Below are 16,868 nucleotides of genomic sequence, written 5' to 3'. Positions count from 1 at the left end.
GAGACTCACTTCTGCACCTCCGGTAGAACGCAGTGGGTGACCAAACAAAATGTCAGATTCTTATATCCCCTAACATTAGGAGACTGGCTAGTGAATATAAAGGGTTAAATATTTTTAATGACATTATATGATGTGTGGCTTTTTTAAGCTATGTTATCTAATTAAAATGGGATCTGGCAGTAAATCTACCTATAACTTGAGATTGGTCCGGGGGGGGGGGGGGGTGGTGCAAGTGTTTTTTGGTGTACAGGAGGATTTCTGCACATTCCCCTGGATTTTCCTAAGAGCTCTATAATCTGTCATTATCAGGACTTGCCAGATGCCAAACAAAGTATTACAATATAGCGGACTCCCCAATCTGTATAGTGAAACATATCAATTAGAAACAAAATAAAAGAATAAAAGCCCAAAATAAACATGTATTATTCTCCATTTAGTTCTGGTGAAACTCCTCCATATGTTGTAATTCCATGCTGGAAACCATTGTCAGATCAGTCATTACCATACTCCTGTTTGTTCACATACATGCTCTGTTTTCACTGTCCTCATCTTTAGACTGGATGCTCCTGATGAACACAGCCTTAAAAACATTTTTGAAGATCGCTTTAATGGAAGTCCAAACACAAATCCCCCGAGTACACTTTGGTATCAGTCGGCATTATGGAAAACGGAAACGCTTGATAACCGGGCTGTAGCTATTCATTTTGTAAAAAAAAGTGATATGCTGCAAAATCCAGAAGATTCTTTAATCCTGATTGAAGGTGAGAATCAAGTATGAAAAGCTTAGACTGTAGTACATAATGGAAGCCACTGGGTGGCAGCATCACCACATGTAAAAATGATATGCTGTTCAATTTCCAAAAGTGCTGGTTACTGGAGATGGATAATGGACTGATTTCTTTTTCCTTTTAAAACTTTGCATTCATTGTTAACGGAGCATTAGGATCGACTAGATTTCTTTTATTTTCATAACTGACCAAAGTTCAGTTTCAGTAACTGTCTGAATAGCCTTCCTTAGAATATAGTACTACAGATATTAGTTTTGACTACACTGTACAAAATGATAATATTAACCATTTAGGTTAAATGGAATAAATACTGTATTCTCTACTTGGAAGCAGAGTTTGTGAAGTTGAGCTGAGATCAATATTAAAAATATATACTTTTATTACATTCCATTAACCCGTTCACCGCCGTCCGTTTTTCTTTTTTTGTTTGTTTTTATTTTGTTATTTTTTTGCTCCCCTTCCTCAGAGAGCCTTAACTTTGTTTTTCCATCAATCAATCTTGCCATGTGAAGGCTTGTTTTTTGCAGGACGAGTTGTATTTTTAAATGAAACCATACATTTTACAATATAGTGTAGTGGAAAACTGCAAAAAAAATTCCAAGTGTGGAAAAATAGCAAAAAAAGTGCGATTGCATGATTGTTTTTGGGATATTTTATTCACCATGTTCACTAAATGGTAAAACTGATGTGTCGGTATTATTTCTCAGGTCGGTATGAGTTTCTAGACACCAAACATGTATGGATTTACTTTTATCTAAGGCTGCTTTCACACTGTTTTTTTAACATGTGTCATGAACGTTTTTTTGCTGTAAAAGCGGATTCTGCTTTTACAGCAAAAAAACGCATGCAAACGCATGTGTTATTTCTCTGACGCCTCATTGGGGGACACAGGACCATGGGTGTTATGCTGCCTATCCATAGGAGGACACTAAGTAGATGCAAAAGCATAGCTCCTCCTCTGCAGTATACACCCCCTGGCCAGGCCAGGCAACCTCAGTTTTAGCTTAGTGTCTGTAGGAGGCACTTCCTTTCAAGGTATGTTATTTTTTGAGGGCGACGGTTTCCTTTTGGGACCGATCTCCCACTACCATCAACAGGCGGGAACGTGGAGTGTCGCCTCCACGTACCCCCTCCTGCGACGCTGGATCCTGGGCTGGACGACTGGTTCCACTGACACCGATTTTCCAAAGCCCAGGGTAGAGGCCTGTGCCCCTATAGCCCAATTCCTCAGCCCCTCTTTGCAGGCTCTGAGTTGAATATGGCACCAATTCCTCAGCCCCTCTTTGCAGGCTCTGAGTTGAATATGGCAGCGGTGTGACCGGACACAGCAAGCTGACTCTGCTATTTTCACTGCCTGGACTGAAGCAGTGTTTTAAGGTGAGATCCCCCTGACTGGTTTCCCAGATAAAGGGAGAAAAGACGCTGCAGGGAAGGCTCCCAGGACATTTACAGTATTTATGAGAAAGTCCCTTGCTGAGTGGAAGGAGGAGAGCCCCAAGGATCCTGCACACACAGTGTTAACTTTTCTCTAGCTAGGGGGGAAGTCACTTCTGTTTGCAGAAAGTCCTGCAGATAATTTCCCGGTGGCAGGGGGAGGGCCCAGGGCTCAGGGACTCACGCTGTTTATTTGCTCTGTTTATTTGCTCTAGCAGAAAAGCCGGCTGATAACCACCAGTGACAAGCTGTGTGCTGACTGTAGGGAGAGGGAGGAAAACTATCAGAAGCCCCCTTCCCGCCGTTTTTTACTACCCACAGCTGGGGGGGGGCACACTGACTTCATCTTCGCGCTCTTTTAGCGCTAAGCTCCGCCCCCCGCGGCCGCGAGAAGCCCCGCCCCCCCAGGAAAGCGTGCGAAGATCTCCATAGAGCTTAATCCTTCCTGAGGACAGGGCCATCGGCTGATTCTGGTGAGGTGCTTGCTTCACTTGCAGCTCTGCTGAGCATTGCTCCCCCTCCTGGCATACTCCTATTAGGAACATGCAGAATTCTAAGAGCACTAAGAGTGCTAAGGCCCACATAGTCTATTCTTCAGCCTGCACTGCCTGCCACGCTGAGCTACCATGTAAACACACCTCTTCTCTCTGTGAGTCCTGTGCCCCTATAGCCCCCCAAAACCCCCAAGACCCCACTGCCGCAACCGTCAGCCCAGAGCCTAGGGCTCCCAGCCCACCGGAATGGGCACAGTTTCTATCCCAATCCACGGAAAAACTGTCACAGAACCTGGTGCTGGCTATGCAATGTCGTCCTCCACACCCTTCTGGGTCCCTGGATGGAATGCAGCCTGAGGATACCCCTATGGAGGATCCTTCTGAGGTAATCCGGGCACATGCTTCGCCAATTGCAGGGATCAGGAAAAGAGCACACGGCCGGGTGTCTCCAGCGGGCTCTCCCTCGGGAGCACACAGGGCAGGCTCTCCCACACGCTCCACGGCTTCTGAAGAGCTGGAGGAGGGAGAATGCTGTTTATACCAAGAGGATTCCTTGGTTTCAGCCTCCCCAGATGATCAAACTGCAATAGACTCCCTTATAGCAGCAATCAACCAAACTCTGCATGTGGAGGATTCCCCATCCACTACCACTGACCATGCGGTCTCCCGTAAGAGGGCAAGGAAACCCCAAAAGGTTTTCGCTGATCACCCAGAGTTTCAGGATATCCACACAAAGCAAAGGGAGAAGCCTGACAGGCGCTTCGGTAACCGAAAACTCATGGAGTCCCGGTACCCTTTTGCCTCACCTGCCCCCAAGGGCTGGGCCGATCCGCCCTCGGTCGACCCCCCGGTCTCCCGCCTTACCACAAAGACGCCCCTGTCTTTACCCGATGGTTCCTCCATCAAGGACCCGACAGACAGACAGGTGGAGCACCTCGCCCGCTCTGCTTTTGAAGCTGCGGGTTCCTCCCTCTCGCCCTCCTTTGCCGCTGTGTGGGTCGCAAAGGCGATCTCGGTCTGGGCAGAATCCCTTAACACTTCGCTTGAGGAATCCCAGTTCACTCATACTTTCACAGAGGTAATAGCTCAAATTGCCGCTGCGGCGGAGTAGCTCATGCAGGCCTCCATGGACTCTGCTACCTGCGCAGCGTTTGCCGCCTCAAATACCATAGCCATCCGTAGAGCTCTCTGGCTCCGACAATGGCGAGCGGACTCTGCCTCCAAGAAGTCTCTCACGGGCCTTCCCTTTTTTCCAGACCGATTGTTTGGCGAACGTCTAGACAAGCTCATTTCTGACGCCACGGAAGGAAAAGAGTACCTCCCTCCCCCAGCTGAAGTCCAGGACGTCCTTCACCAGACGTCCACAATCCTCGTTCCGCTCCTTTCGGAACTCATTTGGTTGGTCGACATCCCGTGCTGTCCCCGCCACCAGCCGCGGACCACGCAGGGACCGACCTTCTCAGCTCTCCCCAAAACGCACTTCGTCATGGCAGCCTAGACCGAAACAGTCCAGGACTAGGGAGACTCGGCCACGACGTTTTCCCCCCTCATGACTCCTTTGGCGCCCCTAAAGACACACTCATTGTAGGAGGTCGACTGCGGCTCTTTCATCACATTTGGGCTGCCGCCTCAGATGACAAATGGGTGTGAGACCTTGTGTCTTCCGGTTACCACATAGAATTTCGGACCCGACCCCCAAGTCGGTTCTTTCTCTCAAACCCCCCAAAGACTCAAACGACGCAAAGCTTTTTTCTCAGCAATCCACTCGCTCCAAACAGCAAGAGTGATAATACCTGTCCCAGACGACGAAAAGTTCTGGGGGTTTTATTCCAACCTCTTTGTGGTCCCCAAAAAGGATAAGTCAGTTCGACCCATCCTGGACCTCAAACACCTAAACAAACATGTGCACGTACGGAGATTCAGAATGGCGTCCCTAAGGTCCATTATTGCATCCATGGTCGAAGGGGAATTCCTCGCCTCCATAGACATCAAGGACGCGTACCTGCACATACCCATCTCCCTAGATCACCAAAAGTTCCTCCGCTTCGCAATTCAGGACTCCCACTTTCAATTCATAGCTCTACTCTTCGGCCTTGCCACCGCACCAAGGGTCTTCACCAAAGTCATGGTGGCCGCCATGAGCGTCCTTCACGCCAGGGGAGTAGTCATTCTCCCTTACTTGGACGACCTCCTCATCAAGGCCCCCTCCTTCCGCGACTGCTCAACCAGCGTACAGATCACTGTGGACACCCTCTCCCGCTTAGGGTGGCTAGTGAATCTGGACAAATCATCCCCGATCCCATCACGATCCATCACCTTCCTGGGCATGTCCCTGGACACCCGTCGGGGCTTGATCCTTCTCCCTCAGGACAAGGCGATCGCTCTTCAACAAGCGGTACACTGCCTTCTACGTCCTCCATCTCGCTCCATTCGATTCAGCATCAAAGTGCTCTGCAGGATGGTGGCAGCTATGGAAGCAGTACCCTTTGCTCAACTGCACCTCCGCCCACTGCAGCTAGCCCTTCTAGCGGCCTGGGACAAGAGCCCCTTCTCCCTGGACAGACATCTTCCCCTGACGCCTTCAGTCAGGTACGCACTCCGCTGGTGGCTTTGGTCCTCATCCCTATCGAAGGGGAGATCTTTTCTCCCAGTGAACTGGCTGGTCCTGACCACGGACACCAGCCTCCTAGGCTGGGGAGCAGTGTACCGGCACCACACTGCTCAAGGACGTTGGCGGCTCCAGGAGTCTTTCCTATCCATAAACATCCTGGAACTCCGCGCGATCTTCCTCGCGCTCAGAGCGTTTTGCCCTCTGCTAGCGGGTCGTTAGATTCGAGTCTAATTGGACAATGCGACAGCTGTAGCCTATATCAATCGGCAGGGGGGCACCTGCAGCAAAGCGGCTTATCTCGAGGCCCACAAGATCCTCAGCTGGGCCGAATCGTCGGGATCAGTGATATCAGCGGTACACATACCGGGGGTAGAGAACTGGGCAGCAGACTTTCTAAGTTGCCAAGGCCTGGCCGCCGGAGAATGGTCTCTCCACCCAGATGTGTTTCTACACATCTGCACTCGCTGGGGCACACCAGACGTGGACCTAATGGCCTCAAGGTTGAATGCAAAGGTACCCGCGTTCATAGCCAGGTCACGCGACCCGCAGTCCATCGGCACAGATGCTCTAGTCTGCTCCTGGCTCCACTTCCGCCTGCCTTACATGTTTCCCCCTCTACCCCTGCTGCCGCGGGTAGTCAGGAAGATCAAGGCAGAGGGAGTCCCGGTGATACTGATAGCACCGGACTTGCCCAGGCGCGCTTGGTACGCCGAATTAGTACAAATGCTCACAGACACACCGTGGCGCCTTCCAGACATCCCAGACTTGCTGACCCAAGGGCTCATTTCCCATCAGAACTCCAGAGCCCTGAAGCTGACTGCATGGCCATTGAGACCTGGGTATTAACAAGAGCGGGATTCTCCCCCGCGGTTATTTCCACCATGATCGGCGCCCGAAACCTGCTTCATCCCGCATTTACCACCGTACATGGAAAATCTTCCTTTCATGGTGCAGGGAAACTAACGTCCAGCCTATGCCTCTGGCCATCCCCAGAATTCTTGACTTTCTACAGTCTGGCTTGCAAACGTGGTGGGCTCTCAGTTCCCTTAAAGGGCAGGTCTCAGCGCTCTCAATCTTCTACCAATGCCGCCTGGCTCAAAAACCGCATGTCAAGACCTTCCTCCAGGGCGTTTCCCGTCTAGTTCCCCCGTACAAACGGCCGCTGGAACCATGGGACCTCAACCTCGTTCTGGATGGTCTCCAGAGGAGGTCTCCCTTTAAACCCCTCAAGGAATCCTCCCTTGCTCTTCTGTCCTGGAAGGTAACATTCCTGGTGGCAATTACGTCCATCAGACGGGTTTCAGAGCTAGCAGCACTCTCTTGCCGCGAGCCTTTTCTGATCTTTCACCAGGACAAGGTGGTTCTGCGCTCCCTTCCGGATTTCCTTCCAAAGGTTCTTACCCCGTTTCATTTGAACGAGGACATTGTTCTGCCTTCCATTTGTCCACACCCGGTTCATAGGGTGGAAAGGTCTCTGCATTCGTTAGACCTCGTCAGAGCTCTCAGATATTACATATCCAGGACAGCCCCCTTTAGGAAAACAGACTCTTTGTTCGTCATTCCTGAGGGGCCTAAGAAGGGACAGGCAGCTTCAAAGGCGACTCTGGCTCGCTGGATTCGCTCTGCGATCCAGGAAGTCTACCGCTTGCAACTCAAGCCCATTCCTAGTGGGCTGCGGGCTCATTCCACGCGAGCACTTGCCGCTTCGTGGGCCATTCGGCATCAGGCTTCAGTGGAACAGGTGTGTAAGGCTGCGACCTGGTCTAGCCTACATACGTTTTCAAAGCATTATAGAGTCCATACCCAGGTTTCAACTGAGGCAAATCTGGGTAGGAAAATTCTGAAAACTGCAGTAGAGCACCTCGCTCAGTAGGCGCTCCAGGCTGTCTGGGACTGGTTCCTAGTCCTTGGGTTGTGTTGTCTTCTTTTATGTTTCCCACCCATGGACTGCTTTAGGACGTCCCATGGTCATGTGTCCCCCAATGAGACATCAGAGAAAAACGGATTTTTGTGTACTCACCGTAAAATCGTTTTCTCTTAGCCATCATTGGGGGACACAGCACCCACCCTGTTGCCCTGTTGGGCCTTGGTTCTCTCAGTACCTTATTTGGTTATAACTCTTCTTTTCTCATGTTCCTCTGTTGAGAAGTTTTTACTGTTTTTTTCTCCTACTGCTTGTGTACTAAAACTGAGGTTGCCCGGCCCGGCCAGTGGGTGTATACTGCAGAGGAGGAGATATGCTTTTGCATCTACTTAGTGTCCTCCTATGGATAGGCAGCATAACACCCATGGTCCTGTGTCCCCCAATGATGTCTAAGAGAAAACGATTTTACGGTGAGTACACAAAAATCCGTTTTTTGCAGGATCCTGTTACTTTAAGTTTATAGGCGGGCATTGGAGTCATGTGATCGGGAGTCAGTGGAACTGAACGTGATATACTGGGAGCCGGCTTCTAACAGCTGCAGAGGCTCGTAACCAAGGTAAACATCAGGTAACTTGCTTGGATACCCGATATTTACGTTGATTACGAGCATCCGTATGTGCATGTGCTAGGGAGCTCCCTGCTCCCTGCACACGTAACCAACGTAAACATCGGGTAACTAAGAGAAGCGCTTTCCTTGGTTACCCGATATTTTATCTTGGTTACGAGTGTCTGCAGCTCTCAGGCGGGTGAGAGAGGCAGAGAGGGAGGCGGAGAGAGAGACTGATCACCCGAGGCTGGTTTCTGGGCATGCTCAGTAGAGCAAGCAGGATCCTGTCTATCAGCATGCCAGCGTTCACATGCGTTTGCGTGCTGTTTAGTCAGGATCCAGCAATTTTCAGTATTTGGACGCAGCTCAAAAACGCAACAAGTAGCGTTTTTGAAAAATGTTAAAAAACTGCAACTCGCTGGATCCTCACTATAACGCACGCAAACGCAGGTGAACGCATGTTGACGCGAGTCCATTGCAAATGCAATGAAATGAAAACGCATTTGCACTGGATCCGTTTTTGCGTTAAAAAAACGTACATGACGGATGTTAAAATAACGTAGTGGGAAAGCAGCCTAAGGGGCTAAAAAAAAATCAGAAATTTGTCCCAAAAAAGTGGCGCACTTTTTGCACCATTTTCCGCAACCTGTAGTGTTCTCATTTTTCAGAATTTATTGCTCAGTGATGGCTTATTTTTTTGCGTCTCAAGCTGACATTTTTAATAGTAGTATTTTTGCGCAGATGCTACGTGTTGATCGACTGTTATTGCATTTTGCGCAAAAGTTGTGGTGACCAAACAACTTAATTTTGTCATTTGGATTTTTTTGCCTCTACGCAGTTTACCAATCAGATTAATTGATTGTATATTTTGATAGATCGGGGATTTCTGAAAGCGGCGATACCAAATGTGTGTGTATTTTTCTATTTTTAACTCTAATTCTCAATGGGGCGAATGGGGGGGGATTTGAACGTTTTAGGGAATTTTAGGGTTTTTTTAAAACTTTTTTTATTTTACTTTTTTTTATTTTACTAGTCCCCCTAAGAGACTATAAGTATCAGCAGCTCATTAATTTCTGTTGATCACAGCTACACAGCTGTGATCACCAGAAATATTCATCTCTTGTTACAATTAGCATTCGGCTGGCTGAAACAGGAAGCGAGTCATGATAGCTACAGGAGTCATCACATGACTCTGTGCTACCATGGCAACCATAGGCTTACAGTGATCACGGCGCCACTAATGGAGCCTGGTAAGTGTAGATTTACCGCGGCGGGTATTTTAAATTGCGATGTCACATTTTGACATCTCGATTTAGGGGGTTAACAGGTGCGGATGGAATGTGGATCCACTCATGCCTGCGAGGCACACATGTCAGCTGTTCAAATCAGGTGACGTGCGCAGCTCACCGGCAGCTGCCTGCAGAAGCCGCAGGTGATTACAACTATATAGGTTAGGACATAATGTTACGGCCCACGGTCGTTAAGGGGTTGTGATACAATTTTTTGACTAACCTATAAAATCCTATTCTAAAGCGTAGTGAAGCTCTCCCATGAAATGTTGTGTTCCTTAAACTTGTCTAAATGTGTATGTGGTAGAAGTGCGATAATATACATGCCACTTGCCATCTTCTAGGTCACTTACTTTACTGCTATCACACTAGGTTTTGTGTGAGCCGGACATGGCTTTTATATTGTAATTCTTTGGAGCGTCACAAAGAGGCTCCATACGCTTGCATTGTAAACGAGAACTATGGTTCACACAAACCCTAGTGTTAGCCAGCGAGTCAGGATAGAAATGTTGAGATGAGTGGTCAAACGTTGGAAACTGGTCAATTAATGCACTTACACTATATTACATCCAGATTTAAATGGATTTCAGGCATATAAATTATTTTCTGGGAGTGCTTGTATAGAAAGCAGAGAGGCTCAGTCATCAGGGAAGTGTGCATATGAATGACTGACTGGGATATTAGCACAAGATTCAAAGCTGATCTGTCACAGAATTTCACAATACAAACTTCATCCATTAATACCTAGACCTGGTGAGACTGGTGTACTTACATGTAATAATGGTTGCATATTCTTGATATTAAAATCAGCATTTTAGGAGACCATCAAAAATGAGAGCACTCATAAGCCCAAGCTCAATGTCTGCTCACTGCCTACCTGGCCATTACAGCCTGGACTGAGAAGTGTGAGATATCCACAGCACAAGGGATACTAAGTTGCTGTCAATCAGGCTAGGTAAATGGAAAATGAGCTTTTAGAGTAAGTTAACTATATAGATTTTTTTTATTTAATTATTGATCAGTGTTTGCAAAGTCAGGAATCATTGTACTATACTCTATCATCTTACCTCTGAAACGCCATCCTGAAAGGGCTGTTTTAACTGCCTTGTTCATTCATATGGAGTAGCTGTTTTGAACTGGTGGTGTATCAATTATCTATATTAGTGTGAGCTTCTTGCTCTCCTTTCCCATGCTCAGACACTACTTACATACATGCTTCCTGTCAGAGCATGTGATGGGGTGGGGGGGGGGGGTGCGAGAGGGAACAGAAAACCCACATTGGTTTCCGATAATGTTTGCTACATCTGTAGTTTAAAACAGCTACTCATAGTGCATAAACACCAGCCCCTCCATTATGGAGACAGATTATTATTATTTATTATTATTATAGCGCCATTTATTCCATGGCGCTTTACAAGTGAAAGAGGGTATACGTACAACAATCATTAACAGTACAAAACAGACTGGTATAGGAGGAGAGAAGACCCTGCCCGCGAGGGCTCACAGTCTACAGGGAATGGGTGATGGTACAATAGGTGAGGACAGAGTTGGTTGCGCAGTGGTCTACTGGACTGAGGGCTATTTTAGGTTGTAGGCTTGGTGGAAGAGGTGGGTCTTGAGGTTCCTCTTGAAGCTTTCCACGGTAGGTGAGAGTCTGATGTGCTGAGGTAGAGCATTCCAGAGTATGGCGGATGCACGGGAGAAATCTTGTACGCGATTGTGGGAAGAGGAGATAAGAGAGGAGCAGAGAAGGAGATCTTGTGAGGATCTGAGGTTGCGTGCAGGTAGGTACCGGGAGACTAGGTCACAGATGTAGGGGGGAGACAGGTTGTGCATGGCTTTGTATGTCATTGTTAATGTTTTGAACTGGAGTCGTTGGGTGATGGGAAACCAGTGAAGGGATTGGCAGAGTGGCGAAGTCTCGGGAGTAGCGAGGGGAGAGGTGGATTAGGCGGGCCGCAGAGTTTAGGATAGATTGGAGGGGTGCAAGAGTGTTGGAAGGGAGGCCAGAGAGCAGGAGGTTGCAGTAGTCGAGGCGGGAGATGATGAGGGCATGCACTAATGTTTTTGCTGATTCTTGGTTAAGGAAAGCACGGATCCGGGAGATATTTTTGAGTTGTAGTCTGCATGAGGTGAAGAGGGCTTGGATGTGTGGCTTGAAGGATAGAGCAGAGTCGAGGGTTACTCCAAGGCAACGAGCTTGTGAGACTGGGGAGAGTGAGCAACCATCAAGTTTGATGGAAAGGCTTGTTGGAGGAGATGAGTGAGGAGGGGGAAAGACAATGAACTCTGTTTTGTCCATGTTAAGTTTTAGGAATCGCGCAGAGAAGAAGGATGAAATAGCAGACAGACATTGTGGGATTTTGGTTAGTAGAGAGGTAATGTCAGGTCCAGAGAGGTAGATCTGTGTGTCATCGGCATAGAGATGATACTGAAAGTCGTGTGACTCTATGAGCTGTCCCAGGCCGAAGGTGTAGATGGAGAACAGCAGGGGTCAAAGAACTGAGCCTTGGGGGACACCGACAGATAGGGGGCGAGATGAGGAAGTGGTGTGAGAATGGGAGACAGATGAGGTACATTCCAAGATTCAGACCTTTGCAAAGTCTGATCAATAATTTAAATTAAAAAGTTTAAAGTAATTACTTTTTAAAATAATATTCTGATATGTATTTTTCATAGTAAGTACACCAGTCTCAACAGCGGTAAGATTTATCTCGTAATATATAGTTTTATATTGTGAAATGCAGTGCAGATAACTACTGTATAGCCATAAATTTTAACTGTTTAGCATGTAATACAGCCATCTTTAATTCCTATGTTAGAAAACTTACTGTACTTGTAGAGAAGCTGTACGTGTAAAAATGATTCAATATTTTTTTCAGCACTGCCATAAGCAAATCTTTTTCTATGATACACGAGTCATCTCAAGGGTTATATTTCTCATAGATACAATATAGATAGACCTATAATAATATTATATTTTTTTTTTTTTTTTTGAGAACCTGTCACCTTTCAAAAGGGGCTGTCCACTACTGGACAACTGTACCAGAACACTAGAAGTCCCAGAGAGGGGTCATTTGACATTTCTACCATTGAAACCCTATGGAGCTCGAAATTCCTGGGACTTCTAGTGTTATTAATCTTCTCAAGACCCTAATTTAAAATAAACATAGTGGATACTCACCTCCTGCAGTCTTTCCAGCTATGACAGCTCCGCTGTTCCTGCATGACTATTGAAGGGCAGACCCCCAGATACTTAGGATTGGTGGGTCCAACGGGGATTTAAAAAAGAAAAAAAAAAAGTTCCGGAATTGATCTCGAATATTTGTTCGGACGCCGATCCCCATATAAGTCTATAGCAACCCGAATCTGACGCTTTAAAATGGAGGTAGAAGGGATAGGGGTAATAGAGCAAGCACGTTATACTTACCAGTCTCTCGCACAGCTGTAACATTACTTCCGGGGCTGCTAATTAACCTCATGCATATGCACTGCTTCCCCTGCCCATGAGCAGTTCTGGCATCTGTGATTGGTTGTCTGCCACCCTGGAGACCGCTAATGACACGATGGTGGCTCCAAGCGGTGATGTGGCCAAACCGGGTGCAAGCGACAGGCTTTTTGTAATGGGGATTAAAAATAATATTGAAAAAGGGGAGTAAGAAAATAAAATGAAGAGTTTGTGACGCCAGTTGGTATGTTCGGCTGTGGTATGGCCAAGCACTGCTGGTGGGCCCCAGGAGTCAGGTGGTGATGCGCAGTGCCAGAAGGTTGTCCTCTTGTTCCCCCTAGCAAGGGCTTGGTCCTAGGGGATGTGTTGAGGTAGGGATGGTGCAGCAGAGAATAATCATCCAGAGACAGGACAGGGAGTTTACTTGCCTTTTACTGAACCTCTGCAGGGTGATAACACAGCATCCAATGATGGGGGTACTTCCTGCCCTGATGAGAGTTGGTTCCTCTGCTGTATGGTGATGGTGTACTTGTCCTCCGCCACTATTTCCCTACCTGGGAGTAGGTATCTTGGTAACCTGGGATTCCCAAGACAAGAACAATCTGGACTGATGGACTCTTTCTTCTAGAAGCTTCCAGACTCACACGTGCCACTGAGCTCCCAGGAATGTAACTGCTCCTTGTAAAAAGGCTGCAGTTTTGTCACTCACCTTGACTGCACCGGTGACCTAGGGACTGATACCCTGACAAGTGTAGCTGGCCCCTCCAGAGGTCTTTGAAATCACAACATGACAGGACCTCTCCTCAGTACACTCCTCACTCACCTCATACACCAGCTAACTGCAATGTACCTCAGAGCTCAGCTCCTCCCCGTTTTCCTTTTTAGGGCTCTTCCTCAAGAGTTGGTTTTTAGCTAAAGAGAATAACCCCAGTAAGGGAGTGTGTGCAAATGTGTGTTTTGTGGTGAGCAGCAGAGATAACCAAATTCTCATTAAGGCTAACAATACATGTTATACAGATGGAAATATACATGTAGTTATTATGTGTGGCAACCAGGCACAGAGCGCTACAGTTGCAGTGACACCACGCCCCCACCCTGTGTGATAGTGTGTCTGACTGCTTGCAATTACAGATGCTGTGTGTGTCCCTATTGTGGTGTAAAAATAAATAAATTGATGTAGGGTCCCTACGTAGGGCTGTGTATCTAAATAAGAGGGACCCTATGCAGCTTTCTTTTTAATTATTTAAATAAATAATTTTAAAAACCAGTGGGTGATTCCTTCTCCCCCCCCCCCCCCCCCGGTTTTGATACCTAGCCATCATAAAGCAAGCAGCTGAGGGCAGCACTTCTATGGCTGGGAGACCCATAGTTATTGTCCCCCCCCCTAAAAAAAGCAGCCACTCATAACTGCATCCAGTTGCAATAGTTGCATCCATTAGAACTATACCCGGCTCATCCCAGTTGCCCTTTTGAGGTGGCAATCAAGGTAGTAAGGGGTTAATGACAGCTCACACTTGCCACTAAGCCCTATATTAGTAATGGAGAGAGTCTGAGACCCCCCCACCCCATTACTGATCTGTAAGTGAAAAGACAAACTCCGAAAAAATCCATTATTTTGAAATAAAATACAAAAAAAATATATTATATTGCTGCACCAAATCTTCATCTCCTGTCAAAAAAATCACATCAAAACCACATTGATGTGATTTTGATGTGGTTTTTTTTTTGGTTTTTTTTGCCAGAAGATGCAGGTTTGGTGCAGAAATAGGGTGTATAAATTTCAGCACCAAATCTGCATTTCTTGGCAAAAAAAGTTTTCTGCTGGGTCTGTTAACTTAGTGACCTCATCTGAGGTGAGGTCACTCAGTTTAGTGAAGTCACATGAGGTCCGTTTACCTGCGGTCACAGGTGGAGGACCATCAGAACAAATAAACAGAGTGACATCACCACTTATTGTTGCCGCTCTGTCATTCTCTGGTTGAAGGCCACAGCGTATGGACATGTCGTGTGCCCGCACACTGTACCTTCAGCGTTTAACAGAGCTGGAATTGTCGAGGGACCTCGTGTGGATTACGTCGGAACTGGGTGTTTTGCGTGTTAATAAAGGGGAGAAAGGGGGTGTTTTATTTTTGTATTCTATTTCAATTAAATTATTTTTTTACTGTGTTTTTGTGTTTCATTTCTTTTCACTTACAGATTAGTAATGGCGGAGTCTCATAGAAGCCTCCCATTACTAATCTAGGGCTTAGTGTCATCCGTGACCTGTCATTAATCCCTTATTACCCCGGTTGTCACTGCACCAGTGAAATTGGGGGATTCGGGTAAAGTCCCGGGATTGTTGAATCTAATGGATGCAACAATCCTGCACAGCTGCAGGCTGCTTTTTTTTTTTTTTTTTGTTAGGCTGGGGGAAGGGGCAATAACCATGGGCCTCCTTAGCCTGAGAATACCACCCCCCAGTTGTCTGCTTTATCATGGCTTTGGTATCAAAATCGGTCGGGACCGCATGCCGTTTTTAAATTATTTATTTATTTTTAAAAAAGCCACATGCGGTTCCTCTTATTTTCATACACAGCCACGATAAGCGCACAGTTGGGGGCTGCAGCCTGTAGGTGTAGGCTTTATCTGTGCTGGGTATCATAACCTGGGGGAACCTGCACCAATTTTTTATTTTTATTTATTTTTACACCAATATACATACATAGCATGTGTGATTGCAAGTAGTCAGACACGCTTTCACACAAGGTGGGGGACGTGGTGTGACTGCAAAAACACAAACGCCGGGACTGCTGATGGGCGAGGAAAGCAGTGCACATGCTTAAAGGATATTGAATGGCTCGAAGTAGTGTTACAGCCATGCAGGAGACTGGTAAGTATAACACGCCTGCTTTTCCCTTTTTTTCCTTTTATTCTTTTATTTTTATTTTTTTTTTTATTACCCGAGTTGCCAGATCTGCATAGTTACTTGTAGTTCCCTGAGAACTCTGGGCCCGGGGTCGGTGCATGGGTACTTTTACAGTTCGGGTCCGCCCATCACTACTTGTGACGTGACTTGTGTCATGTGTAGGCTATACTCAGTGAGTGATGGCTCTTTGGCTGCAGCTCATCAATATTACGTCTGGTTGGATGTCCGTTCTGATGGAATAATATATTCTGTAGCTGATGAGCAGTTGATTACTGGCTACAACCTGCACAAGTCACGTCACGCGGGAACAGCGGAGCTTTTATAGCTGGAAGACACAACTGCAGGAGGTGAGTATCCACTGTTTAATTTAATTAGGGTCCTGAGTTGATTAAGCTGCAGTTGTCCAGTAGTGGACCTCCCATTTAAGACACAGCCAAGCTCCTCTCTTCAATGTAAACATTTTCATCAAGTGTTATTTTCTTTAGTGCACTGACATCAGTGTCTTAATAGTCTGGACAGAACCTCCTCAAATTGACAGGATCGATTACATATTTGTGACTGCTGTGGCTAAAATTGGAAGAAAAAGGCAGACAGTGACAGGTTCTCTTTAGCAACCTTAGACATCTGGCATTTTCATACAGACTATTGTTGTGCTTATTCTAGGTGGATCCTTCAAGGAGCTCTGTATGCTGTCAAGTAAGTTTAACACTATAATACTTGTGAAATCAAAAGAAGAGCACTTGGAAGTAGACCTCTCCGCTCCATTTCTTATTCAAGGCAACAAGTGGCTTTATGGGTATGTTGATCTTGATGGGCGACATGATGCAAGCTACTTTTTGGGTATTTATTTCTATTGTAGAAGTCAGGACTTTGCACTTAGTTTATTACTAATGGTTTAAAGGAAAAAAATGAGATATAATGCTACTTTGCCATTTGTCCAGTTCATCTTTTTACTTTTATAGGTGCATCACGTGTTCTAACATTCGGCCATTAGATGAGCTAAAATTTCTATCGCTGGAAGGAGGATGGGATGCTAAAGAAATAGCCAAAGGTAAAAAAAAAAATGTTTTCACCTTTTGATTTTGATGCATGATGAGAAAAAAGTCTGAAAATGTGGTGTATGGATTCTACTCCGTGTCAGCGGCTTCAGGAAGGCACAGGCACAAAGTCTCTTGGTCATAAATTAGAGAGAATTATTTTAGTCCATAAATCTCTCCGACATAACAGAAAAAAGCTTTGTCATGGCACAAAGGAAAAAAATAAAGAAAACAGTCCATGTATCGGAACACAGGCTTTACAGGCTTCATCAGCCACTTCCAGAGCTGATCCATACACCAGGGGTGTTTCCATCTCCACTCCCAGCACTAAATGAAGCAGGTAACCTGCCTTTTATAGCCCCTTCCAAATCTTGGAACTATAGTAAGGCCG

At 46.5% G+C, this 16,868-nt stretch overlaps 1 protein-coding gene across 3 annotated transcripts in view; it reads left to right on the top strand.

The window, feature by feature from the left end:
* POT1 (protection of telomeres 1) overlaps positions 1–16,868 on the top strand; it is a 175,132-nt gene that overhangs the window by 116,405 nt on the left and 41,859 nt on the right. For all 3 annotated transcript variants that reach the window (XM_075345082.1, XM_075345081.1, XM_075345083.1), the window contains 3 exons: positions 556–761; positions 16,104–16,236; positions 16,403–16,491. In XM_075345082.1, the coding sequence (XP_075201197.1) occupies positions 556–761; positions 16,104–16,236; positions 16,403–16,491 (428 nt within the window). The remainder of the gene's footprint in view (positions 1–555; positions 762–16,103; positions 16,237–16,402; positions 16,492–16,868) is intronic.

The sequence above is a fragment of the Anomaloglossus baeobatrachus genome, chromosome 4 (genome assembly GCF_048569485.1).
Source record: "Anomaloglossus baeobatrachus isolate aAnoBae1 chromosome 4, aAnoBae1.hap1, whole genome shotgun sequence".
In the NCBI taxonomy this organism is placed as follows: Eukaryota; Metazoa; Chordata; class Amphibia; order Anura; family Aromobatidae; genus Anomaloglossus; species Anomaloglossus baeobatrachus.
The sequence above is the reverse complement of the archived record's forward strand: the minus strand, read 5'-3'. Positions and strand labels throughout refer to the sequence as shown.